The sequence below is a fragment of the Anomaloglossus baeobatrachus genome, chromosome 6 (assembly GCF_048569485.1).
Source record: "Anomaloglossus baeobatrachus isolate aAnoBae1 chromosome 6, aAnoBae1.hap1, whole genome shotgun sequence".
NCBI classification, from domain to species: Eukaryota; Metazoa; Chordata; class Amphibia; order Anura; family Aromobatidae; genus Anomaloglossus; species Anomaloglossus baeobatrachus.
The window spans coordinates 478,261,531-478,289,284 of NC_134358.1; the positions used below are offsets into that span (position 1 = coordinate 478,261,531).

General features: G+C 53.1%; 1 protein-coding gene across 1 annotated transcript in view; it reads right to left on the reverse strand.

The window, feature by feature from the left end:
- STK31 (serine/threonine kinase 31) overlaps positions 1–27,754 on the reverse strand; it is a 267,725-nt gene that overhangs the window by 140,397 nt on the left and 99,574 nt on the right. The window contains exon 12 of the mRNA XM_075315356.1: positions 19,839–20,018. Within this exon, the coding sequence (XP_075171471.1) occupies positions 19,839–20,018 (180 nt within the window). The remainder of the gene's footprint in view (positions 1–19,838; positions 20,019–27,754) is intronic.

A 27,754-nucleotide genomic window follows, 5' to 3' on the forward strand; every position in this document is an offset into this window, starting at 1 on the left:
AGCCCCTCCCCTTCTGCCTATACACCCCCCGTGCCTCACGGGCTCCTCAGTTTTGGAGCAAAAGCAAGAAGGAGGAAAGTTATAAATTGGTTTAAAGTAAATTCAGTCCGAAGAAATTTCGGAGAACTGAAACCATTGAACATGAACAACATGTGTACACAAAGAACAACAGCCCGAAGGGAACAGGGGCGGGTGCTGGGTCTCCCAATTGGAGCTAGAAGAAGAAGGGAATTTTGTTACTTACCGTAAATTCCTTTTCTTCTAGCTCCTATTGGGAGACCCAGACGATTGGGTGTATAGCACTGCCTCCGGAGGCCACACAAAGCATTACACTAAAAAGTGTAAGGCCCCTCCCCTTCTGGCTATACACCCCCAGTGGGATCACGGGCTCACCAGTTTTAGTGCAAAAGCAAGAAGGAGGAAAGCCAATAACTGGTTTAAACAAATTCACTCCGAAGTAACGTCGGAGAACTGAAAACCGTTTAACATGAACAACATGTGTACCCGAAAAACAACCAAAAATCCCGAAGGACAACAGGGCGGGTGCTGGGTCTCCCAATAGGAGCTAGAAGAAAAGGAATTTACGGTAAGTAACAAAATTCCCTTCTTCTTCGGCGCTCCATTGGGAGACCCAGACGATTGGGACGTCCAAAAGCTGTCCCTGGGTGGGTAAAGAAATACCTCATGTTAGAGCTGCAAAGACAGCCCTCCCCTACGGGGAGGCAACTGCCGCCTGCAGGACTCTTCTACCTAGGCTGGCGTCCGCCGAAGCATAGGTATGCACCTGATAATGTTTGGTGAAAGTGTGCAGACTCGACCAGGTAGCTGCCTGGCACACCTGTTGAGCCGTAGCCTGGTGTCGTAATGCCCAGGACGCACCCACGGCTCTGGCAGAATGGGCCTTCAGCCCTGATGGAACCGGAAGCCCAGCAGAACGGTAGGCTTCAAGAATTGGTTCTTTGATCCATCGAGCCAGGGTGGCTTTTGAAGCCTGCGACCCTTTGCGCTTACCAGCGACAAGGACAAAGAGTGCATCCGAGCGGCGCAGGGGCGCCGTGCGGGAAATGTAGATTCTGAGTGCTCTCACCAGATCCAACAAATGTAGATCCTTTTCATACCGATGAACTGCATGCGGATAAAAGGAAGGCAAGGAGATATCCTGATTAAGGTGAAAAGAGGATACCACCTTAGGGAGAAACTCCTGAATGGGGCGCAGCACTACCTTGTCCTGGTGGAACACCAGGAAGGGAGCTTTGGATGACAGCGCTGCTAGTTCAGACACTCTCCGAAGAGACGTGACCGCTACCAGAAATGCCACTTTCTGTGAGAGTCGAGAAAGTGACACATCCCTCAGGGGCTCGAAAGGCGGCTTCTGGAGAGCAACAAGGACCTTGTTTAGATCCCACGGATCTAACGGCCTCCTGTACGGAGGTACGATATGACACACCCCCTGCAGGAACGTGCGCACCTTAGACAGTCGCGCTAGACGCTTCTGAAAAAACACGGATAGTGCCGAGACTTGCCCTTTAAGGGAGCCGAGCGACAAGCCCTTTTCCAACCCAGATTGCAGGAAGGAAAGAAAGACAGGTAACGTGAATGGCCAGGGGGATACTCCTTGTGCAGAGCACCAGGATAAGAATATCTTCCACGTTCTGTGGTAGATCTTAGCAGACGTGGGCTTCCTAGCCTGTCTCATGGTGGCAACGACCCCTTGGGATAATCCTGAAGACGCTAGGATCCAGGACTCAATGGCCACACAGTCAGGTTCAGGGCCGCAGAATTCCGATGGAAAAACGGCCCTTGGGACAGTAAGTCTGGTCGGTCTGGTAGTGCCCACGGTTGGCCGACCGTGAGATGCCACAGATCCGGGTACCACGACCTCCTCGGCCAGTCTGGGGCGACGAGTATGACGCGGCCGCAATCGGATCTGATCTTGCGTAACACTCTGGGCAAGAGTGCCAGAGGTGGAAACACATAAGGGAGCCGGAACTGCGACCAATCTTGCACTAAGGCGTCTGCCGCTAGAGCTCTTTGATCGCGAGACCGCGCTATGAAGGTCGGGACCTTGTTGTTGTGCCGAGACGCCATTAGGTCGACGTCCGGCACCCCCCAGCGGCGGCAGATTTCCTGAAACACGTCCGGGTGAAGGGACCATTCCCCTGCGTCCATGCCCTGGCGACTGAGGAAGTCTGCTTCCCAGTTTTCTACGCCCGGGATGTGAACTGCGGATATGGTGGATGCTCTTTCCTCCACCCACATCAGAATCCGCCTGACTTCCTGGAAGGCTTGCCGACTGCGTGTCCCTCCTTGGTGGTTGATGTATGCCACCGCTGTGGAGTTGTCCGACTGAATTCGGATCTGCTTTCCTTCCAGCCACTGCTGGAAGGCTAATAGGGCAAGATACACTGCCCTGATTTCCAGAACATTGATCTGAAGGGTGGACTCCTGCTGAGTCCACGTCCCTTGAGCCCTGTGGTGGAGAAAAACTGCTCCCCACCCTGACAGACTCGCGTCTGTCGTGACCACTGCCCAGGATGGGGGCAGGAATGATCTTCCCTGTGATAATGAGGTGGGAAGAAGCCACCATTGCAGAGAGTCCTTGGTCATCTGAGAAAGGGAGACTGTCCTGTCTAGGGAAGTTGTCTTCCCGTCCCACTGGCGGAGAATGTCCCATTGAAGTGGACGCAGATGAAACTGCGCAAACGGGACTGCCTCCATTGCTGCCACCATCTTTCCTAGGAAGTGCATGAGGCGCCTTAAGGGGTGCGACTGACCCTGAAGGAGAGACTGCACCCCTGTCTGTAGTGACCGCTGCTTGTCCAGCGGAAGCTTCACTATCGCTGAGAGAGTATGAAACTCCATGCCAAGATACGTTAGTGATTGAGTCGGTGCCAGGTTTGACTTTGAAAAGTTGATGATCCACCCGAAAGTCTGGAGAGTCTCCAGCGCAACATTCAGGCTGTGTTGGCATGCCTCTTGAGAGGGTGCTTTGACAAGTAGATCGTCTAAGTAAGGAATCACCGAATGTCCCTGAGAATGCAAGACTGCTACCACTGCCGCCATGACCTTGGTGAAAACCCGTGGGGCTGTCGCCAGACCAAATGGCAGAGCTACGAACTGGAGATGGTCGTCTCCTATCACGAAACGTAAAAAACATTGGTGCTCTGTAGCAATCGGCACGTGGAGATAAGCATCTTTGATGTCTATTGATGCAAGGAAATCTCCTTGAGACATTGAGGCAATGACGGAGCGGAGGGATTCCATCCGGAACCGCCTGGCGTTCACATGCTTGTTGAGCAGCTTTAGGTCCAGAACAGGACGGAACGAGCCGTCCTTTTTTGGAACCACGAAGAGATTGGAGTAAAAACCTTGTCCTTGTTCCTGCAGAGGAACAGGGATCACCACTCCTTCTGCTCTTAGTGAGCACACCGCCTGCAGAAGGGCATTTGCTCGGTCGGGATGTGGGGAGGTTCTGAAGAACCGAGGCGGAGGATGAGAACTGAATTCTATCCTGTACCCGTGAGACAAAATGTCTGTTACCCACCGGTCTTTGACCTGTGGCAGCCAAATGTCGCAAAAGCGGGAGAGCCTGCCACCGACCGAGGATGCGGAGGGATGAGGCCGAAAGTCATGAGGCAGCCGCCTTGGAAGCGGTTCCTCCGGTTGCTTTCTTGGGGCGTGAATGAGCCCGCCAGGAATCTGAGCTCCTTTGCTCCTTCTGAGTCCCTTTGGACGAGGAGAATTGGGTCTTGCTGGAGCCTCGAAAGGACCGAAACCTCGACCGCCACTTCCTCTGTTGAGGTTTGCTCGATCTGGGCTGGGGTAAGGAGGAGTCCTTACCCTTGGACTGTTTAATGATCTCAGCCAATTGCTCACCAAACAGTCTGTCTCCAGATAGTGGCAAGCTGGTTAAACATTTCTTGGAAGCAGAATCTGCTTTCCATTCCTTTAACCACAAGGCTCTGCGCAAAGCGACAGAGTTGGCAGACGCCATTGAGGTACGGCTCGTAGAGTCTAGGACAGCGTTGATAGCGTAAGTCGCAAACGCAGACATTTGCGAGGTTAGGGACGCTACTCGCGGCACTGCTGGACGTATGATAGAGTCCACCTGTGCCAAGCCAGCTGAAATAGCTTGGAGTGCCCACACGGCCGCGAATGCTGGAGCAAACGACGCGCCGATAGCTTCATAGACAGACTTTAACCAAAGGTCCATCTGTCTGTCATTGGCATCTTTAAGTGAAGCCCCATCTTCCACTGCAACTATGGATCTAGCCGCAAGCCTGGAGATTGGGGGGTCCACCTTTGGACACTGGGTCCAGCGTCTGACCACGTCAGGGGGAAAGGGATAACGTGTATCCTTAAGACGTTTGGAGAAACGCTTATCTGGATAAGCATGATGTTTCTGGACTGATTCTCTGAAGTCAGAGTGGTCCAGGAAAGTACTCAATTTACGCTTAGGATACCAGAAATGGAACTTCTCCTGCTGTGCAGCTGCCTCCTCTGCTGAAGGGGCTGGGGGAGAAATATCCAACAGTCTATTGATGGCCGCTATAAGGTCATTTACCATAGCGTCACCATCAGGGGTATCTAGATTGAGAGCGGTGTCAGGATTAGATTCCTGATCACCCACCTCTGTCTCCTCATACAGAGCCTCGTCTCGCTGAGACCCTGACCAGTGTGATGACGGCGAGGGTCTCTCCCAGCGAGCTCTCTTAGGCGGCCTGGGACTGTCATCAGAATCAGAGCCCTCAGCCTGTGATGCCTGGGACCCCCTTGAAGTACGGATTAGTTCCAACTGAGGGGGACCGGGGAGCATAGACACAGCAGTGTCCATGGTCTGAGAAACTGGCCTGGACTGCAAGGTTTCCAGGATTTTTGTCATAGTCACAGACATCTTATCAGCAAAAACTGCAAATTCTGTCCCCGTCACCGGGGCAGGGTTCACAGGCGTCTCTGCCTGGGCCACTACTACCATAGACTCTGGCTGCCGAAGCGGCACAGGGATTGAACATTGCACACAATGGGGGTCATTGGAACCTGCCGGTAGATTAGCCCCACATGCGGCACAAGCAGTGCATACCGCCTGTGCCTTGGCACCCTTGCGTTTTGCGGATGACATGTTGTTGTCTCCTCAGAGCAATGTAGGGTATAAGCCAAGAAGCGACTGTACAGTGCAATATAAATATATATGGTACAGGGAAAAAATGCACCAAATAACACTGTGGCACTAGTGGGGCCAGCACTTATGTGCAGCTTACCGCCCGCATAAACGCGGGTGTGTGGTCGCCAGAGTCCCTTGTCTGAGTCCCCCAGAGCCTGTGTCCGTTCTCCAGCCAGACTGCATGCAGGAATGGCTGCCGGCGTCCTGTGGAGAGGGGCGGGCCCTGGGCGTGTTGAGACCAAGAGCGGGAAACTTGCGTCCCCACTGTGCCCAGTGAGAGGGCTGGAGCATGTAAATAAGGCTCCAGCCCTCGGCGCTGGCTATAGAACAGCGTCTCTCCCTTTCCCTGATTGACAGGGTGGGGGCGGGAACGAAGCAGAGCTAGGCCGCAAAAGCCGTGTACTAGATTTATGAGCGCTGCCGCCGTAAAAGCGCGGGCAGCGCGAGTCCCCGGCGCACTACAAGTCCCAGCGGCGCCGCCGCTCCCGGAGCGGCCGGCGCGGTAGTTCCCAAGACATAAAATCACTCAGCTAAGCTGCAGTGACTCTAACCCGAGCGCGCAGCGCTAGTGCCCCCGGCGCACTAGCACACCCAGCAAGCCTGGAGTGTGCGTGGCCTGTCTGTGCGGGGACACAGAGTACCTGAACGTTGCAGGGCCTTGTCCCTGACTGTACTCAGCTCCTCCAGCAGGGTCTCTGGGTCTGTGGATGGAGCTCGGCCTCAGGGTTTGGGGGCCGGTAAGATCCCACTTCCACAGAGCCCCTCAGGGGGATGGGGAAGGAAAGCAGCATGTGGGCTCCAGCCTCCGTACCCGCAATGGGTACCTCAACCTTACAAACCGCAAGTGGGGTGAGAAGGGAGCATGCTGGGGGCCCTATCTGGGCCCTCTTTTCTTCCATCCGATAGAGTCAGCAGCTACTGCTGACTAAACAGTGGAGCTATGCGTGGATGTCTGACCTCCTTCGCACAAAGCAGAAAACTGGTGAGCCCGTGATCCCACTGGGGGTGTATAGCCAGAAGGGGAGGGGCCTTACACTTTTTAGTGTAATGCTTTGTGTGGCCTCCGGAGGCAGTGCTATACACCCAATCATCTGGGTCTCCCAATGGAGCGCCGAAGAAAAGGAATTTACGGTAAGTAAACAAAATTCCCTTCTTCTTTGTCGCTCCATTGGGAGACCCAGACAATTGGGACGTCCAAAAGCAGTCCCTGGGTGGGTAAAGTAAAACCTCGAAATAGAGCCGTAAAACGGCCCCTTCCTACAGGTGGGCAACCGCCGCCTGAAGGACCTGCCTTCCTAGGCTGGCATCTGCCGAAGCATAGGTATGCACCTGATAGTGTTTCGTGAAAGTGTGCAGGCTCGACCAGGTAGCTGCCTGACACACCTGCTGAGCCGTAGCCTGGTGCCGCAAAGCCCAGGACGCACCCACGGCTCTGGTAGAATGGGCCCTTAGCCCTGAGGGAACCGGAAGCCCAGAAGATCGGTAAGCTTCGAGAATAGGTTCCTTGATCCACCGAGCCAGGGTTGATTTGGAAGCCTGTGACCCTTTACGCTGGCCAGCGACAAGGACAGAGTGCATCCGAGCGGCGCAGGGGCGCCGTACGAGAAATGTAGAGTCTGAGTGCTCTCACCAGATCTAACAAGTGCAAATCCCTTTCACATTGGTGAACTGGATGAGGACAAAAAGAGGGTAAGGAGATATCCTGATTGAGATGAAAGGGGGATACCACCTTAGGGAGAAATTCCGGAACCGGACGCAGAACCACCTTGTCCTGGTGAAACACCAGGAAAGGGGCTTTGCATGACAGCGCTGCTAGCTCAGACACTCTCCGAAGTGATGTGACTGCTACTAGGAAGGCCACTTTCTGCGAAAGGCGTGAGAGAGGAATATCCCTCATTGGCTCGAAAGGTGGTTTCTGAAGAGCCATCAGCACCCTGTTCAGATCCCAGGGTTCTAACGGCCGCTTGTAAGGAGGGACTATGTGACAAACCCCCTGCAGGAACGTGCGTACCTGTGGAAGTCTGGCTAGGCGCTTCTGAAAGAACACAGAGAGCGCTGAGACTTGTCCCTTAAGGGAGCCGAGCGACAAACCTTTTTCCAATCCGGATTGAAGGAAGGAAAGAAAAGTGGGCAAGGCAAATGGCCAGGGAGAAAAACCCTGATCAGAGCACCAAGATAAGAATATCCTCCACGTCCTGTGGTAGATCTTGGCGGACGTTGGTTTCCTAGCCTGTCTCATAGTGGCAATGACCTCTTGAGATAACCCTGAAGACGCTAGGATCCAGGACTCAATGGCCACACAGTCAGGTTGAGGGCCGCAGAATTCAGATGGAAAAACGGTCCTTGAGACAGCAAGTCTGGTCGGTCTGGTAGTGCCCACGGTTGGCCCACCGTGAGATGCCACAGATCCGGGTACCACGACCTCCTCGGCCAGTCTGGAGCGACGAGGATGGCGCGGCGGCAGTCGGACCTGATCTTGCGTAACACTCTGGGCAACAGTGCCAGAGGAGGAAACACATAAGGGAGTTGAAACTGCGACCAATCCTGAACTAAAGCGTCTGCCGCCAGAGCTCTGTGATCTTGAGACCGTGCCATGAATGTCGGGACCTAGTGGTTGTGCCGGGACGCCATTAGGTCGACGTCCGGCATCCCCCAGCGGCAACAGATCTCCTGAAACACGTCCGGGTGAAGGGACCATTCCCCTGCGTCCATGCCCTGGCGACTGAGAAAGTCTGCTTCCCAGTTTTCTACGCCCGGGATGTGAACTGCGGATATGGTGGAGGCTGTGGCTTCCACCCATAGCAGAATCCGCCGGACTTCCTGGAAGGCTTGCCGACTGCGTGTTCCGCCTTGGTGGTTGATGTATGCCACCGCTGTGGAGTTGTCCGACTGAATTCGGATCTGCTTGCCTTCCAGCCACGGCTGGATTGCCTTTAGGGCAAGATACACTGCCCTTATCTCCAGAACATTGATCTGAAGGGAGGACTCTGGCTGAGTCCAAGTACCCTGAGCCCTGTGGTGGAGAAAAACCGCTCCCCACCCTGACAGGCTCGCGTCCGTCGTGACCACAGCCCAGGATGGGGGCAGGAAGGATTTCCCTTTCGACAGAGAAGTGGGAAGAAGCCACCACTGAAGGGAAGCCTTGGCTGCCCGAGAAAGGGAGACGTTCCTGTCGAGGGACGTCGACTTCCTGTCCCATTTGCGGAGAATGTCCCATTGAAGTGGACGCAGATGAAACTGCGCAAAAGGAACTGCTTCCATTGCTGCTACCATCTTCCCTAGGAAGTGCATGAGGCGCCGCAAGGGGTGTGACTGGCCTTGAAGGAGAGATTGCACCCCTGTCTGTAGTGAACGCTGTTTGTCCAGCGGAAGCTTCACTATCGCTGAGAGAGTATGAAACTCCATGCCAAGATATGTCAGTGATTGGGCCGGTGTCAGATTTGACTTTGGAAAATTGATGATCCACCCGAAACTCTGGAGAGTCTCTAGAGCAATGCTCAGGCTGTGTTGGCATGCCACTTGAGAGGGTGCCTTGACAAGCAGATCGTCTAAGTAAGGGATCACCGAGTGTCCCTGAGAGTGCAGAACTGCTACTACTGTTGCCATGACCTTGGTGAAGACCCGTGGGGCTGTCGCCAAGCCGAAAGGCAGTGCCACGAACTGAAGGTGTTCGTCCCCTATGGCGAAACGCAGGAAGCGCTGATGCTCTGGAGCAATCGGTACGTGGAGATAAGCATCTTTGATGTCGATTGATGCTAGGAAATCTCCTTGGGACATTGAGGCGATGACGGAGCGGACCGATTCCATCCGGAACCGCCTGGTTTTTACATGTTTGTTGAGCAGTTTTAGGTCCAGAACAGGACGGAAGGATCCGTCCTTTTTCGGCACCACGAACAAGTTGGAGTAAAAACCGTGACCCTGTTGCTGAAAAGGAACAGGGATCACCACTCCTTCTGCCTTCAGAGTGCACACCGCCTGAAGAAGAGCATCGGCTCGCTCGGGGGGCGGAGATGTTCTGAAGAACCGAGTCGGAGGACGAGAGTTGAACTCTATCCTGTAACCGTGAGACAGAATGTCTCTCACCCAACGGTCTTTTACCTGTGGCAGCCAGGCGTCGCAAAAGCGGGAAAGCCTGCCACCGACCGAGGATGCGGTGTGAGGAGGCCGAAAGTCATGAGGAGGCGGCTTTGGGAGCGGTTCCCCCGGCGGTCTTTTTAGGACGTGACTTAGACCGCCATGAGTCGGAGTTCCTCTGATCCTTCTGAGGCCTTTTGGACGAGGAGAATTGAGACCTGCCCGCGGACCGAAACCTCGATTGTACCTTCCGTGGTTGAGGTCTGTTTGGTTTGGACTGGGGTAAGGATGAGTCCTTTCCCTTGGATTGTTTAATGATTTCATCCAATCGCTCACCAAACAGACGGTCGCCAGAAAATGGCAAACCGGTTAAGAACTTTTTGGAAGCAGAGTCTGCCTTCCATTCACGTAGCCACATGGCCCTGCGGACTGCCACCGAATTGGCGGATGCTACCGCCGTACGGCTCGCAGAGTCCAGGACAGCATTAATGGCGTAGGACGCAAACGCCGACGCCTGAGAGGTTAAGGACACCACTTGCGGAGCAGACGTACGTGTGACTGCATTAATCTGCGCGTGACAAGCTGAGATAGCTTGGAGTGCCCATACGGCTGCGAATGCTGGATCAAAAGACGCGCCGATAGCTTCATAGATGGATTTCAACCAGAGCTCCATCTGTCTGTCAGTGGCATCTTTGAGTGAAGCCCCATCTTCCACTGCAACTATGGATCTAGCCGCCAGTCTGGAGACTGGAGGATCCACCTTGGGACACTGAGCCCAGCCCTTGACAACGTCAGGGGGGGAAGGGATAACGTGTATCCTTAAGGCGCTTGGAAAAACGCTTATCTGGACAAGCTCGGTGTTTCTGGACTGCCTCTCTGAAGTCAGAGTGATCCAGAAACGTACTCAATGTACGCTTGGGAAACCTGAAACGGAATTTCTCCTGCTGAGAAGCTGACTCCTCAATTGGAGGAGCTGGGGGAGAAATATCCAACACCTGATTGATGGTCGCTATAAGGTCATTCACTATGGCGTCACCTTCAGGTGTATCTAGGTTGAGAGCGGCCTCAGGATCAGAATCCTGATCTGCTACCTCCGCTTCATCATCCAGAGAGTCCTCATGCTGAGACCCTGAACACTGTGATGAAGTCGAGGGAATTTCCCAGCGAGCCCGCTTAGGCGGCCTGGGACTGCGGTCCGTGTCAGAGACCTCACCCTGGGACCTATGGGTTACCCCAGGAGCTCTTTGCTGCTCCAACTGAGGGGGGCCTGGGGTCAATGATTCAACAGTGCCCGTGGCCTGAGTCACCGGTCTGGACTGTAAGGCTTCTAGTATCTTAGCAGACCATTTATCCATACTCTCAGACAGTTTGTCAGCAAATACTGCAAACTCCGTCCCTGTCACCTGGACAGTGGTAGCAGGTGGTTCCACCTGGGCCACCAGTAGCAGAGGCTCCGGCTGAGTAAGTGCCACAGGGGCCGAGCATTGCACACAATGAGGATCGGTGGAACCTGCCGGTAGTATAGCCGCACATGAGGTACAGGTTGCAAAGTAAGCCTGTGCTTTGGCACCCTTGCTTTTTGCGGACGACATGCTGTTGTCTCCTCTGAGTACAATCCAGGAGGGTATATAGCCAAAAATCAACAGTGCGACCGTACAGTGTAAATGTATAGCATATAAGCATATATATATATATATGTACACTTCGGCACTCAGTGGGGCCAGCACCCAGGTGCTGCTTACCGACCGCTTAAAGCGGTTGTGTGATCACCAGATTCCCTGCCTGGGCCTCCCAGAGCCGTGTTGTCTCTCCTCTCCAGCGTCAGAAGTGCTGACAGGAATGGCTGCCGGCGTTCTGTGGGGAGGAGGGGGCCGTGGGCGTGCCCTAGAAAGTGCGGGAATCTGATGCCCCACTGTGCTGAGTGAGGGGGGAGGAGGATACAAAGTATGCTCCAGCCCTCAGCGCTGACGTCCTGTGCAGCGTCCCGCCCTTCCCCTGACTGGCAGGCCTGGGGGCGGGAGTATGCGATACTAGGCCGCAAAAGCCGGGGACTAAAGTTATAAGCGCGGCCGGCAAATAAGCGCGGCCGGCGCGGTAGTCCCCAGCGCACTAACACACCCAGCAGTGCTGCAGTGTGTATGGCACAAGCGCTCCATGCGCGGTCCCCCAGGGGGACACAGAGTACCTCACAGTAGCAGGGCCTTGTCCCTGACGATACCCGGCTCCTGTCCAGCAGATTCCCCAGGGGCTGCGGAGGGAGCACGGTCTCAGTGCCTGGAGACCGATTAGGATCCCACTTCACCCAGAGCCCATTAAGGGATGGGGAAGGAAAACAGCATGTGGCTCCTGCCTATGTACCCGCAATGGGTACCTCAACCTTAACAGCACCGCCGACCAGAGTGGGGTGAGAAGGGAGCATGCTGGGGGCCCTGTTATGGGCCCTCTTTTCTTCCATCCGACATAGTCAGCAGCTGCTGCTGACTAAGATGTGGAGCTATGCGTGGATGTCAGCCTCCTTCGCACAAAGCATAAAAACTGAGGAGCCCGTGAGGCACGGGGGGGTGTATAGGCAGAAGGGGAGGGGCTTTACACTTTTAAGTGTAATACTTTGTGTGGCCTCCGGAGGAAGAAGCTATACACCCAACTGTCTGGGTCTCCCAATGGAGCGACAAAGAAAAAGGAGCTTTTTCTTGTGCTGGAAAGAAGGGAATTTTGTTACTTACCGTAAATTCCTTTTCTTCTAGCTCCTATTGGGAGACCCAGACGATTGGGTGTATAGCACTGCCTCCGGAGGCCACACAAAGCAATTACACTAAAAAGTGTACGGCCCCTCCCCTTCTGGCTATACACCCCCAGTGGGATCACTGGCTCACCAGTTTTAGTGCAAAAGCAAGAAGGAGGAAAGCCAATAACTGGTTTAAACAAATTCACTCCGACGTAACGTCGGAGAACTGAAAACCATTCAACATGAACAACATGTGTACCCGAAAAACAACCAAAAATCCCGAAGGACAACAGGGCGGGTGCTGGGTCTCCCAATAGGAGCTAGAAGAAAAGGAATTTACGGTAAGTAACAAAATTCCCTTCTTCTTCGGCGCTCCATTGGGAGACCCAGACGATTGGGACGTCCAAAAGCTGTCCCTGGGTGGGTAAAGAAATACCTCATGTTAGAGTTGCAAGACAGCCCTCCCCTACGGGGAGGCAACTGCCGCCTGCAGGACTCTTCTACCTAGGCTGGCGTCCGCCGAAGCATAGGTATGCACCTGATAATGTTTGGTGAAAGTGTGCAGACTCGACCAGGTAGCTGCCTGGCACACCTGTTGAGCCGTAGCCTGGTGTCGTAGTGCCCAGGACGCACCCACGGCTCTGGTAGAATGGGCCTTCAGCCCTGATGGAACCGGAAGCCCAGCAGAACGGTAGGCTTCAAGAATTGGTTCTTTGATCCATCGAGCCAGGGTGGCCTTGGAAGCCTGCGACCCTTTGCGCTTACCAGCGACAAGGACAAAGAGTGCATCCGAACGGCGCAGGGGCGCCGTGCGGGAAATGTAGATTCTGAGTGCTCTCACCAGATCTAACAAATGTAAATCCTTCTCATAGCGATGAACTGCATGAGGACAAAAAGAAGGCAAAGAGATATCCTGATTAAGATGAAACGAGGATACCACCTTCGGGAGAAACTCCTGAATGGGTCGCAGCACTACCTTGTCCTGGTGGAAGACCAGGAAGGGAGCCTTGGATGACAGCGCTGCTAGCTCAGACACTCTCCGAAGAGATGTGATCGCTACCAAAAAAGCCACTTTCTGTGATAGTCTAGAAAGTGAAACCTCCCTCAGAGGCTCGAAGGGCGGCTTCTGGAGGGCAACCAGTACCCTGTTCAGATCCCATGGATCTAACGGCCGCTTGTACGGGGGTACGATATGACAAACCCCCTGCAGGAACGTGCGTACCTTAGAAAGTCGTGCTAGACGCTTCTGAAAAAAGACGGATAGCGCCGAGACTTGCCCTTTAAGGGAGCCGAGCGACAAACCTTTTTCTAACCCAGATTGCAGGAAAGAAAGAAAAGTAGGCAATGCAAATGGCCAGGGAGACACTCCCTGAGCAGAGCACCAGGATAAGAATATCCTCCATGTTCTGTGGTAGATCTTAGCGGACGTGGGCTTCCTAGCCTGTCTCATGGTGGCAACGACCCCTTGGGATAATCCTGAAGACGCTAGGATCCAGGACTCAATGGCCACACAGTCAGGTTCAGGGCCGCAGAATTCCAATGGAAAAACGGCCCTTGGGACAGCAAGTCCGGTCGGTCTGGTAGTGCCCACGGTTGGCCGACCGTGAGATGCCACAGATCCGGATACCACGCCCTCCGTGGCCAGTCTGGGGCGACGAGTATGACGCGGCTGCAGTCGGATCTGATCTTGCGTAGCACCCTGGGCAAGAGTGCCAGAGGTGGAAACACATAAGGGAGCCGGAACTGCGACCAATCTTGCACTAAGGCGTCTGCCGCCAGAGCTCTGTGATCGAGAGACCGTGCCATGAAGGTTGGGACCTTGTTGTTGTGCCGGGACGCCATTAAGTCGACGTCCGGCCTTCCCCAGCGGCGACAGATTTCCTGAAACACGTCCGGGTGAAGGGACCATTCCCCTGCGTCCATGCCCTGGCGACTGAGGAAGTCTGCTTCCCAGTTTTCTACGCCGGGGATGTGAACTGCGGATATGGTGGAGGCCGTGGCTTCCACCCACATCAGAATCCGCCGGACTTCCTGGAAGGCTTGCCGACTGCGTGTCCCCCCTTGGTGGTTGATGTATGCCACCGCTGTGGAGTTGTCCGACTGAATTCGGATCTGCCTTCCTTCCAGCCACTGCTGGAAGGCTAGTAGGGCAAGATACACTGCTCTGATTTCCAGAACATTGATCTGAAGGGTGGACTCCTGCTGGGTCCACGTACCCTGAGCCCTGTGATGGAGAAAAACTGCTCCCCACCCTGACAGACTCGCGTCTGTCGTGACCACCGCCCAGGACGGTGTTAGGAAGGATCTTCCCTGTGATAATGAGGTGGGAAGAAGCCACCACTGCAGAGAGTCCTTGGCCGTCTGGGAAAGGGAGACTTTCCTGTCCAGGGATGTTGACTTCCCGTCCCATTGGCGGAGAATGTCCCATTGAAGTGGGCGCAGATGAAACTGCGCAAACGGAACCGCCTCCATTGCCGCCACCATCTTCCCGAGGAAGTGCATGAGGCGTCTTAAGGAGTGCGACTGACTTTGAAGGAGAGCCTGCACCCCCGTCTGTAGTGACCGCTGCTTGTCCAGCGGAAGCTTCACTATCGCTGAGAGAGTATGAAACTCCATGCCAAGATACGTCAGTGATTGGGTCGGTAACAGATTTGACTTTGAGAAGTTGATGATCCACCCGAACGTCTGGAGAGTCTCCAGTGCAACGTTCAGGCTGAGTTGGCATGCCTCCTGAGAGGGTGCCTTGACAAGTAGATCGTCCAAGTAAGGGATCACAGAATGTCCCTGAGAGTGCAAGACTGCTACCACTGCCGCCATGACCTTGGTGAACACCCGTGGGGCTGTCGCCAGACCAAATGGCAGAGCTACGAACTGAAGATGGTCGTCTCCTATCACGAAGCGTAGAAAGCGTTGGTGCTCTGTAGCAATCGGCACGTGGAGATAAGCATCCTTGATGTCTATTGATGCTAGGAAATCTCCTTGAGACATTGAGGCAATGACTGAGCGGAGGGATTCCATCCGGAACCGCCTGGCGTTCACATGCTTGTTGAGCAGTTTTAGGTCCAGAACAGGACGGAATGAGCCGTCCTTTTTTGGCACCACAAAGAGATTGGAGTAAAAACCTTGTCCTTGTTCCCGAAGAGGAACAGGGACCACCACTCCTTCTGCTCTTAGAGAATGCACCGCCTGCAGAAGGGCATCTGCTCGGTCGGGATGTGGGGAAGTTCTGAAGAACCGAGGCGGAGGACGAGAACTGAACTCTATCCTGTACCCGTGAGACAAAATGTCTGTTACCCACTGGTCTTTGACCTGTGGCAGCCAAATGTCGCAAAAGCGGGAGAGCCTGCCACCGACCGAGGATGCGGAGGGAGGCGGCCGAAAGTCATGAGGCAGCCGCCTTGGAAGCAGTACCTCCGGCTGCTTTCTTGGGGCGTGAGTGAGACCGCCAGGAATCTGAGCTCCTTTGCTCTTTCTGAGTCCCTTTGGACGAGGAGAATTGGGACTTGCCAGAGCCTCGAAAGGACCGAAACTTTGACTGCCACTTCCTCTGTTGAGGTTTGGTTGATCTGGGCTGGGGTAAGGAAGAGTCCTTACCTTTGGACTGTTTAATGATTTCCGCCAATTGCTCACCAAACAGTCTGTCTCCAGATAGTGGCAAGCTGGTTAAACATTTTTTAGAAGCAGAATCTGCTTTCCATTCTTTTAACCACAAGGCTCTGCGCAAAACTACAGAGTTGGCGGATGCCATTGAGGTACAGCTCGTAGATTCTAGTACCGCATTGATAGCGTAGGTCGCAAACGCAGTCATTTGCGTAGTTAAGGACGCCACTTGCGGCACTGCTGGACTTAAGAAAGAGTCCACCTGTGCCAGACCAGCTGAAATAGCTTGGAGCGCCCACACGGCCGCGAATGCTGGAGCAAACGACGCGCCAATAGCTTCATAGACAGATTTCAACCAAAGGTCCATCTGTCTGTCATTGGCATCTTTAAGTGAAGCCCCATCCTCCACTGCAACTATGGATCTAGCTGCAAGCCTGGATATTGGAGGGTCCACTTTTGGACACTGGGTCCAGCGCTTGACCACGTCAGGGGGAAAGGGATAACGTGTATCCTTAAGACGTTTGGAAAAACGCTTGTCCGGATAAGCATGGTGTTTCTGGATTGATTCTCTGAAGTCAGAGTGGTCCAGAAAAGTACTCAATTTACGCTTGGGATACAGGAAATGGAATTTCTCCTGCTGGGCAGCTGCCTCCTCAGCTGAAGGGGCTGGTGGAGAAATATCCAACAGCCTATTGATGGCCGCTATAAGGTCGTTTACCATGGCGTCACCATCTGGCGTATCCAAATTGAGTGCGGTGTCAGGACCAGACTCCTGATCACCCACCTCTGTCTCATCATATAGAGACCCTTCTCGCTGAGACCCTGACCCGCGTGACGACGTGGAGGGTCTCTCCCAGCGAGCTCTCTTAGGCGGCCTGGGACTGTCATCAGAATCAGAGCCCTCAGCCTGTGATGCCTGGGACCCCCCTCGAAGTACGGATTAGTTCCAACTGAGGGGGACCTGGGAACATAGCCACAGCAGAGTCCATGGTCTGAGCCACTGGCCTGGACTGCAAGGTCTCCAGGATTTTTGTCATAGCCACAGACATTTTATCAGCAAAGACTGCAAATTCTGTCCCCGTCACCGGGGCAGGGTTCACAGGCGCCTCTGCCTGGGCTACCAAAACCATATGCTCTGGCTGACGAAGTGCCACTGGGACTGAACATTGCACACAATGAGGGTCGTTGGAGCCTGCTGGTAGATTAGCCCCACATGCTGTACAAGCAGAGTATACAGCCCGTGCCTTGGCACCCTTGCGTTTTGTGGATGACATGTTGCTGTCTCCTCAGAGCAATATAGGGGTATACAGCCAAGAAGCGACCGTACAATGCAGTATATATATATATATATATATATATATCTGGTACAGGAAAAAGTACACCAATACACACTGTGGCACTAGTGGGGCCAGCACTAATGTGCTGCTTACCGCCCGCTAAACGCGGGTGTGTGGTCGCCAGAAATCCCTAGTCTGGGTCTCCCAGAGCCTGTGTCCGTCCTCCAGCCAGACTGCATGCAGGAATGGCTGCCGGCGTCCTGTGGAGGGGGGGGCGGGCCCTGGGCGTGCTCAGACCAAAAGCGGGAAACCTGCGTCCCACTGTGCCTAGTGAGAGGGCTGGAGCATGTAAATAAGGCTCCAGCCCTCGGCGCTGACGATTGCACAGCGTCTGTCCCATTCCCTGATTGACAGGGAGGGGGCGGGAACGCAGCGGAGCTAGGCCGCAAAAGCCGGGGACTAAATTTATAAGCGCCGCCGCCGTAAAAGCGCGGTCGGCGCTAAGTCCCCGGCGCACTACAAGTCCCAGCTGCGCCGCCGCTCCGAGAGTGGCCGGCGCGGTAGTTCCCAGCACATGAATCCACACAGCTAAGCTGCTGTGATCCAAGCCCAGCGTGGAGCGCTACTGTCCCCGGCGCACTAACACACCCAGCAAGTCTGGCGTGTGCGTGCCTGTCTGTACGGGGACACAGAGTACCTGAAAGTTGTAGGGCCTTGTCCCTGAACGGTACCCCCGGCTCCTTATCCAGCAGGTTCAATGGGTCTGTGGACGGAGCCCGGCCTCAGGGCTTGGAGGCCGGTAAGATCCCACTTCCTCAGAGCCCCTCAGGGGGATGGGGAAGGAAAGCAGCATGTGGGCTCCAGCCTCTGTACCCGCAATGGGTACCTCAACCTTACAAACCACAAGTGGGGTGAGAAGGGAGCATGCTGGGGGCCCTAGTATGGGCCCTCTTTTCTTCCATCCGATATAGTCAGCAGCTACTGCTGACTAAACAGTGGAGCTATGCGTGGATGTCTGACCTCCTTCGCACAAAGCAGAAAACTGGTGAGCCAGTGATCCCACTGGGGGTGTATAGCCAGAAGGGGAGGGGCCTTACACTTTTTAGTGTAATTGCTTTGTGTGGCCTCCGGAGGCAGTGCTATACACCCAATCGTCTGGGTCTCCCAATGGAGCGCCGAAGAAAAAAAGCACTGTGGGCAGATAGCGGAGTCACACTGATCACACATTGGGGTTGCATATTTCTTTCTTTTCCTGCAATCACAGCACAAACACATCATTCTGCCACAATTTTTAAACATTGTAAAAGCATTGCGGTTCTACCATGATCGGGAAGGGGAGGGGGGGGGGGGGGGAGGGATATGGCTGCAATGTGCAAGTGCAGCTTTACATAGTTTTTTCCACCCATAGGTTCACTTACTTTGTATTTCAGATATTTGGTAGGCTAGTTTCACACTTGCGTTGAACGGTATCCGTTGCATTGCGTTGTGTAACGGATGCAACGGATGTGTTGCATATAGTGGCACAACGGATGCAACGGATGCTGCAAAACAACACAATTCGTTTTGATTTTTTTTTTTTTTTTACAGTTTTACCAGCGGCAGACTATTGTGAACGATTAGCTGATCGCTCCCTGCAGCCGGCCGCCGGGTGATCAGCTGATCGCTCCCAGTAGCCGGCCGCCGGGTGATCAGCTGATCGCTCCCTGCAGCCGGCCGCCGGTGATCAGCTGAGCGCTGTCACTTGCCGGCCGCCGGGTGATCAGCTGATCGCTCCCAGTAGCCGGCCGCCGGGTGATCAGCTGTTCGCTCCCTGCAGCCGACCGCCGGTGATCAGCTGAGCGCTGTCACTTGCCGGCCGCCGGGCATGCTGGCGGCCGGGCATGCCAGCGGGCGGGCGCTCAGCTGAGCGCTGTGACTTGCCGGCGGCCGGGCATGCTGGCGGCCGGTCATTCAGCTGAGCGCTGTCTCTTGCCGGCGGGCGGGCGCTCAGCTGAACGTTCGGCCACGTTAGTTTTTTTTTGTTTTTTTTTAAAACAAAGAGCATGCGCTGCTCAAAACAACGTTACATGCTGCGTTCCTCCCGCTGAGCGGAAGCAACGGAGCGTCGCCCAGCGGAAGCAACGCAGGTCCTTTTGGTACAATCCGTCACCCATACAAGTCTATGGGAAACAGCGGAATCCGTTAACGGATTCCGCTGTTTTCCAAAAGGGCGGATTGTAACGGACGGAAATAAACGCAAGTGTGAAAGTACCCGTAAGTACCAAAGTAGAACAGGTCTCATTTTTTACAGCAACTGATCCGCAAAAAAAGGCGCATGAAAAGGTACATTGATAGTAATGGGTCTGTAATCTATCCATAAAAAGAACAGATAGCACACATGAAAAATACTGGTATGTGAAAGAAACATTAGCTGATGTTGATATTCTGAGGGTTTTGTAGGAATGGTAATTAATTGCCCCCTTCTCTCACACATTGTAGATCACTGTACGCACAGCATGGTCTATGAACATGAGGGGATATATACTGCCGATCAACAATAAGCCTGCATAAAAGCGAGTAAGTCAAATGAATAACAGATTCTTCATTCAGCGGCTGGGCATGCAATGCTGCACAATGATCCATACTGCATACTCATACGAGTAATTATCCCAATGTGTAAAAGGCCCTACAGCGTTGTTAAGGAATACTAATAGAATACATTAAATAAAATGGTATCCTACAACAGTTTACTGGGAATCTCTGGTCAGTGTTTCTACAACCTGCGTATTTGATAATTATGGAAACCTTTTATTTGATAAAAAGATGATTAAATATGCTCGGGCCGCTGGCCAGAAGCGCAATTTGTAACATATCCCAAACTGTAAATAATAAAGCAGATATCCATAAGTCAGAAAAGTAATAACATTGTAGTGGGCAAAAGCGTAGAGGAAATACCTTTATTGGCAAATTCCACTATCGTTAATCCATAACCTAATAATTTTAATAGTTTGGGCAGGTATACCTTTTCGATATTAGCCAACCATGTGCCCAGAAGGCCTAGAGAGCTGTCAGTGTCTGTTCTGAGAGTGTTGAATTTTTCCAATGTTGCTTCTTTCCAATCATAAAACTCCTGGAATACAGCGTCCGAATCTTCACAGTCACAAGACGCTCCATACACAACTTCAAGGGATTTCAGTAGTACCTGTTTGCAGAGAAAGTACACAGGAAATAAAAATATGGACAGACACCAGTGACCAGTCATACAAAAATTCCCAGTGTAATGTACTTTACATTCAAAACCAAATTACATTTCTGGTTAAAAATATTATATAGGGCAGAACATATGCATATGGGGAGTATACATAGTGGACCTTGCAAAAGTAGCAGCTGACTATATGAGATATTTATTTTCCAGTCCCCACTGAAAGCACAGCATTAAGATACGTGCCTGTGATCAGGACCCACGGTGTCCTGGACGCGGCAGGTTCTGACCTGCGGGGCTGCGAGTCTCCTCCGCAGGAGACCGCAGCTGCTCGTGCCCACAATCCAGGTCGGACAGTTGTGATCTCTCGCTGTGTTCTCACTGCGAAGAACACTTATGCAGCAGCTCAGAAAGCCGCACCGCAGTTAGTTTTTGCTGTGGGAAAGAAGGGAATTTTGTTTACTTACCGTAAATTCCTTTTCTTCTAGCTCCTATTGGGAGACCCAGACAATTGGGTGTATAGCTTCTGCCTCCGGAGGCCACACAAAGTATTACACTTTAAAAAGTGTAACCCCTCCCCTCTGCCTATACACCCCCCCGTGCATCACGGGCTCCTCAGTTTTGGTGCAAAAGCAGGAAGGAGGAAACTTATAAATTGGTCTAAGGTAAATTCAATCCGAAGGATGTTCGGAGAACTGAAAACCATGAACCAAAAGAACAATTCAACATGAACAACATGTGTACACAAAAGAACAACAGCCCGAAGGGAACAGGGGCGGGTGCTGGGTCTCCCAATAGGAGCTAGAAGAAAAGGAATTTACGGTAAGTAAACAAAATTCCCTTCTTCTTTGTCGCTCCATTGGGAGACCCAGACAATTGGGACGTCCAAAAGCAGTCCCTGGGTGGGTAAAAGAATACCCTGATAAAAAAGAGCCAACAACGGCCCTCCTCTTACAGGTGGGCAACCGCCGCCTGAAGGACTAGCCTACCTAGACTGGCATCCGCCGAAGCATAGGTATGCACTTGATAGTGTTTCGTGAAAGTGTGCAGACTAGACCAGGTAGCTGCCTGACACACCTGCTGAGCCGTCGCCCGGTGCCGCAATGCCCAGGACGCACCCACGGCTCTGGTAGAATGGGCTTTCAGCCCTGAAGGAATCGGAAGCCCAGAAGAACGGTAGGCTTCAAAAATCGGTTCCTTGATCCACCGAGCCAAGGTTGACTTGGAAGCCTGCGACCCCTTACGCTGGCCAGCGACAAGGACAAAGAGCGCATCAGAACGGCGCAGTGGCGCCGTGCGAGACACGTAGATCCGGAGTGCTCTCACTAGATCTAACAAATGCAAATCCTTTTCACATTGGTGAATTGGATGAGGGCAAAATGAAGGTAAGGAGATATCCTGATTGAGATGAAAAGGGGACACCACTTTGGGGAGAAAGTCCGGGACCGGACGCAGAACCACCTTATCCTGGTGAAATACCAGGAAGGGGGCTTTGCATGACAGCGCTGCAAGCTCTGACACTCTTCGGAGTGATGTAACTGCCACTAGAAATGCCACCTTCTGCGAAAGACGTGATAGAGAGACATCCCGCAGCGGCTCAAAAGGTGGTTTCTGAAGAGCCCGTAGAACCCTGTTGAGATCCCAGGGTTCCATCGGACGCTTGTAAGGTGGAACTATGTGGCAAGCTCCCTGCAGGAACGTGCGGACCTGCGGAAGCCTGGCTAGACGCTTTTGAAAAAACACGGAAAGCGCCGAGACTTCTCCCTTGAGAGAGCCGAGAGACAAACCCTTGTCCATTCCGGATTGAAGGAAGGAAAGAAACGTGGGTAAGGCAAACGGCCAGGGGGTAAACCCCTTATCAGAGCACCAGGCTAAGAAGATCCTCCAAGCCCTGTGATAGATCTTGGCTGACGTTGGTTTCCTGGCCTGTCTCATAGTGGCAATGACCTCTTGAGAGAACCCTGAGGACGCTAGGAGCCAGGACTCAATGGCCACACAGTCAGGTTGAGGGCCGCAGAATTCAGATGGAAAAATGGCCCTTGAGACAGCAAGTCTGGTCGGTCTGGGAGCGACCACGGTTGACCCACTGTGAGGTGCCACAGGTCCGGGTACCACGACCTCCTCGGCCAGTCTGGAGCGACGAGGATGGCGCGGCGGCAGTCGGACCTGATCTTGCGCAACACTCTGGGCAGCATTGCCAGAGGAGGGAATACATAAGGCAGTCGAAACTGCGACCAATCCTGAACTAAGGCGTCCGCCGCCAGAGCTCTGTGATCCTGAGACCGTGCCATGAATGCCGGGACTTTGTTGTTGTGCCGAGAAGCCATGAGATCGACGTCCGGCGTTCCCCAGCGGCAACAGATCTCTTGAAACACGTCCGGGTGAAGAGACCATTCCCCTGCGTCCATGCCCTGGCGACTGAGAAAGTCTGCTTCCCAGTTTTCTACGCCTGGGATGTGAACCGCAAAGATGGTGGAGGCTGTGGCCTCCGCCCACAGCAGAATCCGCCGAACTTCTTGGAAGGCTTGACGACTGCGAGTGCCGCCCTGGTGGTTGATGTACGCGACCGCCGTGGCGTTGTCCGACTGTATGCGGATTTGCCTGCCCTCCAGCCACCGATGGAACGCTTTTAGGGCTAGATACACTGCCCTTATCTCCAGAACATTGATCTGAAGGGAGGACTCTGTCGGAGACCAGGTTCCCTGAGCCTTGTGGTGGAGAAAAACCGCTCCCCACTCTGACAGACTCGCGTCCGTCGTGACCACAGCCCAGGATGGGGGCAGGAAAGATTTTCCCTTCGACAGGGAAGTGGGAAGAAGCCACCACTGAAGAGAGGTCTTGGCTGCCAGAGAAAGAGAGACGTTCCTGTCTAAGGACGTCGACCTCTTGTCCCATTTGCGGAGAATGTCTCATTGGAGTGGACGCAGATGAAACTGCGCAAAGGGAACTGCCTCCATTGCTGCCACCATCTTCCCCAGGAAGTGCATGAGGCGCCTCAAGGGGTGTGACTGGGCCCGAAGGAGAGATTGCACCCCTGTTTGCAGCGAACGCTGTTTGTCCAGCGGTAGCTTGACTATCGCTGAGAGAGTATGAAACTCCATCCCGAGGTAAGTCAGTGATTGGGTCGGAGTCAATTTTGACTTTGGGAAATTGATGATCCCCCCGAACCTCTGGAGAGTCTCCAGAGCCACGGTCAGACTGTGTTGACATGCCACCCGGGAGGGTGCCTTGACTAGGAGATCGTCTAAGTAAGGGATCACCGAGTGGCCCTGAGAGTGTAGGACCGCCACCACGGATGCCATGACCTTGGTGAAGACCCGTGGGGCTGTCGCCAGGCCGAAAGGCAGTGCCACAAACTGAAGGTGTTGGTCCCCAATGGCGAAACGCAGGAAGCGTTGATGCTCTGGAGCGATCGGCACGTGGAGATAGGCATCCCTGATGTCGATTGATGCCAGAAAGTCTCCTTGGGACATCGAAGCGATGACAGAGCGGAGGGATTCCATGCGAAACCGCCTGGTTCTCACATGTCTGTTGAGCAATTTGAGGTCCAAAACGGGACGGAATGAACCGTCCTTTTTTGGTACCACGAACAGGTTCGAGTAAAAACCGAGACCACGTTCCTGAAGGGGAACGGGGATCACAACTCCTTCTGTCTTCAGAGTGTCCACCGCCTGAAAAAGTGCAACGGTTCGCTCGGGGGGCGGAGATGTTCTGAAAAAACGAGTCGGAGGACGAGAGCTGAACTCTATCCTGTAACCGTGAGACAGAATGTCTCTCACCCATCGGTCTTGGACATGTGGCCACAAGGCGTCGCAAAAGCGGGAGAGCCTGCCACCGACCGAGGATGCGGTTTGGGGAGGCCGAAAGTCATGAGGAGGCCGCCTTGGAGACAGTGCCTCCGGCGGTCTTTGGAGGACGTGACTTAGACCGCCATGCAGAAGAGTTTCTCTGGCTCTTCTGTGGCCTGTTGGACGATGAGGATTGGGACCTGGCTGAGGGCCGAAAGGACCGAAACCTCGCTTGAATTTTTCGTTGCTGAGGTCTCTTTGGTTTGGGCTGGGGTAAGGACGAGTCCTTTCCCTTGGATTGCTTAATAATTTCATCCAATTGTTCGCCAAACAATCGGTCGCCAGAAAAGGGCAAACCGGTCAAGAACTTTTTGGAAGCAGAGTCTGCCTTCCATTCGCATAGCCACATGGCCCTGCGGACTGCCACCGAATTGGCGGATGCTACCGCTGTACGGCTAGCCGAGTCCAGGACAGCATTCATGGCGTAGGATGAAAATACCGACGCCTGAGACGTCAAAGACGCTACTTGCGGAGCAGAGGTACGGGTGACCGCATTAATCTCAGACAGACAAGCTGAGATAGCCTTGAGTGCCCACACTGCTAGAAAGGCTGGGGCAAGGGACGCGCCTATGGCTTCATAGATGGATTTCATTAGGAGCTCTATCTGCCTGTCCGTGGCATCCTTGAGCGTTGAACCGTCAGCCACTGCTACTACGGATCTAGCCGCCAGTCTAGAGACTGGAGGATCCACCTTGGGACATTGAGCCCAACCCTTAACTATGTCAGAGGGGAAGGGATAACGTGTGTCATTAAGGCGTTTAGTAAAGCGCTTGTCCGGGAAAGCTCTGTGCTTCTGGACAGCATCTCTGAAGTTGGAGTGATCGAAGAAAACACTCAGAGTACGTTTGGGAAACCTAAATTGGTGCTTCTCCTGCTGTGCTGCCGACTCCTCTATAGGTAGAGTTGGGGGAGAAAGATCTAGCACCTGGTTGATGGACGCTATAAGGTCATTTACTATGGCGTCCCCTTCAGGTGTATCAAGATTGAGAGCAACGTCAGGGTCAGAGTCCTGGGCTGCGACCTCCGCCTCATCCTCTAGAGAGTCCTCAAGCTGAGACCCCGAACAGCGTGATGAAGTCGGGTAAGATTCTAAGCGAGCCCGCTTAGCCGGTCTGGGACTGCGGTCCGTGCCGGAGTCCTCCACGTAATAACTAGAGGCCACCCCAGGAGCACGCTTCGTCGCAGACCGAGAGGGGCCTGAGGGCGATCCTGCAGTGCCCGGGGCCTGTGTAAGGGCCGGTCTGGACTGCAAAGCTTCTAGTATCTTAGCAGACCATTTGTCCATAGACTGAGCCATGGATTGTGAAAGTGACTCAGAGTTTCTCAGCAAAAGCTGCAAACTCTGTCCCTGCCGCCTGGACAGGGGAAGCCGGCGGTTCTACCTGGGTCGAGGGTCCCACCAGTGCCCCAGGCTCCGGCTGAGCGAGTGCCACATGGCCCGAGCATTGCTCACAGTGAGGGTAGGTGGAACCTGCAGGTAGCATAGCCGCACAAGAGGTACAGGTTGCAAAATAACCCTGTGTCTTGGCACCCTTGCTCCTTGTGAACGACATGCTGTTGTCTCCCAGGAGAGTGATCACTGAGGGATATATAGCCACAAGCTAACAGTACAGCCGAACCGAGAAAATGTATACAAATATAATATATATATATATTTATATATATATATATATATATATATATATAAAATATATATATATATATATATATATATATATATATATACAGTTCAGCACTCTAGGGGGCCCAGCACCGGTGGGAAGAAGCCACCTGGCTTACCGACCGCTCAAGCAGTGTGTGGCCACCAGATTCCCTGCCTCGGGTCTCCCAGAGGTGCTGCCAGAAGTCCTCCACCGGCAGAATGTGCTTACAACATGGCTGTCGGCGTTCACAGGGGAGGAGGGAGCCGTGGGCGTAACCACAAAAGTGCGGGAATCTGGTGCCCCAGAGTGATTAGTGAGGGGGCGGAGGACAGCCTAGTGTGCTCCAGCCCTCACTGTCTGCGTCTGACCGACCGTCCCGCCCTTCCCCCTGACTGGCAGGCCCGGGGGCGGGAGTTTAAGGCACTAGGCCACAAAAGCCGGGGACTAAAGTTAAAACCGCGGCCGGCAAGCAGGCGCGGTCGGCGCGGTAGTCCCGGTCTCATACCAACACCGCAGTCGCTGCAGCGTCTGAGGTCAAGGTGCTCCATGCACCGTCCCCAAGGGGACACAGAGTACCTGTAGATGCAGGGCCCTGTCCCTGATGATACTCAGTCTCCTGTCCGTCAGAATCCCACAGGGGCTGCGGATGGAGCCCGGTCCCAGTGCCTGGATGACCGGATAGGATCCCACTTCTCCCAGAGCCCCTAAGGGATGGGGAAGGAAAACGGCATGTGGCTCCGGCCTGTGTACCCGCAATGGGTACCTCAACCTTAACAACACCGCCGACTTAGTGGGGTGAGAAGGGAGCATGCCGGGAGCCCTGTTAGGGCCCTCTTTTCTTCCATCCGATATAATCAGCAGCTGCTGCTGACTAAAATGGGAGCATGAGTGCATGTGTGCCTCCTTCAACACAAAGCATAAAACTGAGGAGCCCGTGATGCACGGGGGGGGTGTATAGGCAGAGGGGAGGGGTTACACTTTTTAAAGTGTAATACTTTGTGTGGCCTCCGGAGGCAGAAGCTATACACCCAATTGTCTGGGTCTCCCAATGGAGCGACAAAGAAAACAAGCATAGTGGGCATGGGATTTCTAAAAATCCCTCAACTATGCATGTACTGTACAACGCAGCGTTTTGGAGGAAGTGAAAACACTCTGCATTCAGAATGCTGCAAACACTGATTGTGGGCATGAAACCTAATGCTGCCACTATGAGGCTATTTGCGCACGTTGCGTAATTAAATGCAGTTACGCTGCGATCTGCACCGTAGCGTAACTGTATGCGTCCTGCGTCCCCAGCATAATCTATGGAGATTATGCAGGAGACGTGCGCACGTGGCGTCTTACAGCGCAGCGCTTCGGCTGTTAACCGAAGCGCACGTTCTAAGAAGTGACATGTCACTTCTTTCCTGTGCTTTGCCTGCAGTCCCCGCTCTGTCTATGGGAGGGGCTGCAGTCAGAGCGCGTGGAATCAGCTTTTTTTTTTTTCATTACGGACTCTTTCTGCAGCGATTTGAAGCGCATGTGTGCTGTTCAAATCGCTGCAGAAATGTCTGCAGGGACAGTACGCAACGTGCGCACATAGCCTGATACTTCCCTGCCTTGTCCATGCATTTGTGGAGTACTGTGTAAAAGTTTTAGGCAGGTTTGGAAAAAGATGCTTTCAAAAATATAAGTGCTTCTTCAGAGAGGAAGTATAAATCCTAAATGTCATTATCAACACTTTAACAAGACTTGCAAGATGACTTAGGAGAAAAGTCAAACCAGAATCTATATTTGCAGACACGTGTTTCAGGCTGGTGCCTTTCCTCAGTTTAAATCAAGAAATCTGATTTGGCTACTTAAGAGGCCTCTGACTGGTGTCTAAAAAACGCAAAAAATGAAAATTGGCTGCGCAGTGAAGGGGTTAAAGGTTTTCTAGCTAAGGAAGTGACTACATAGGTGCTCAAAACTTTTTTTATTCATGTATTTTTAAAGGGTTTTTTTTCCTTCATTTCACTGTAGCAATAAGGACAATTGTCAGCTCTGTTATATGAAATCAAAAAAATAACCTATTTTAATACACATATACATATATATATATATATATATATATATATATATATATATATATATATATATATATATACATATATATATATATACACATATATATATATATATACACACACATACATAATATACACACACAGTAATAAAAGCTGAAGGAGTTGACAAGCATCACAATAGGTCTATTTTGGTAAATTGT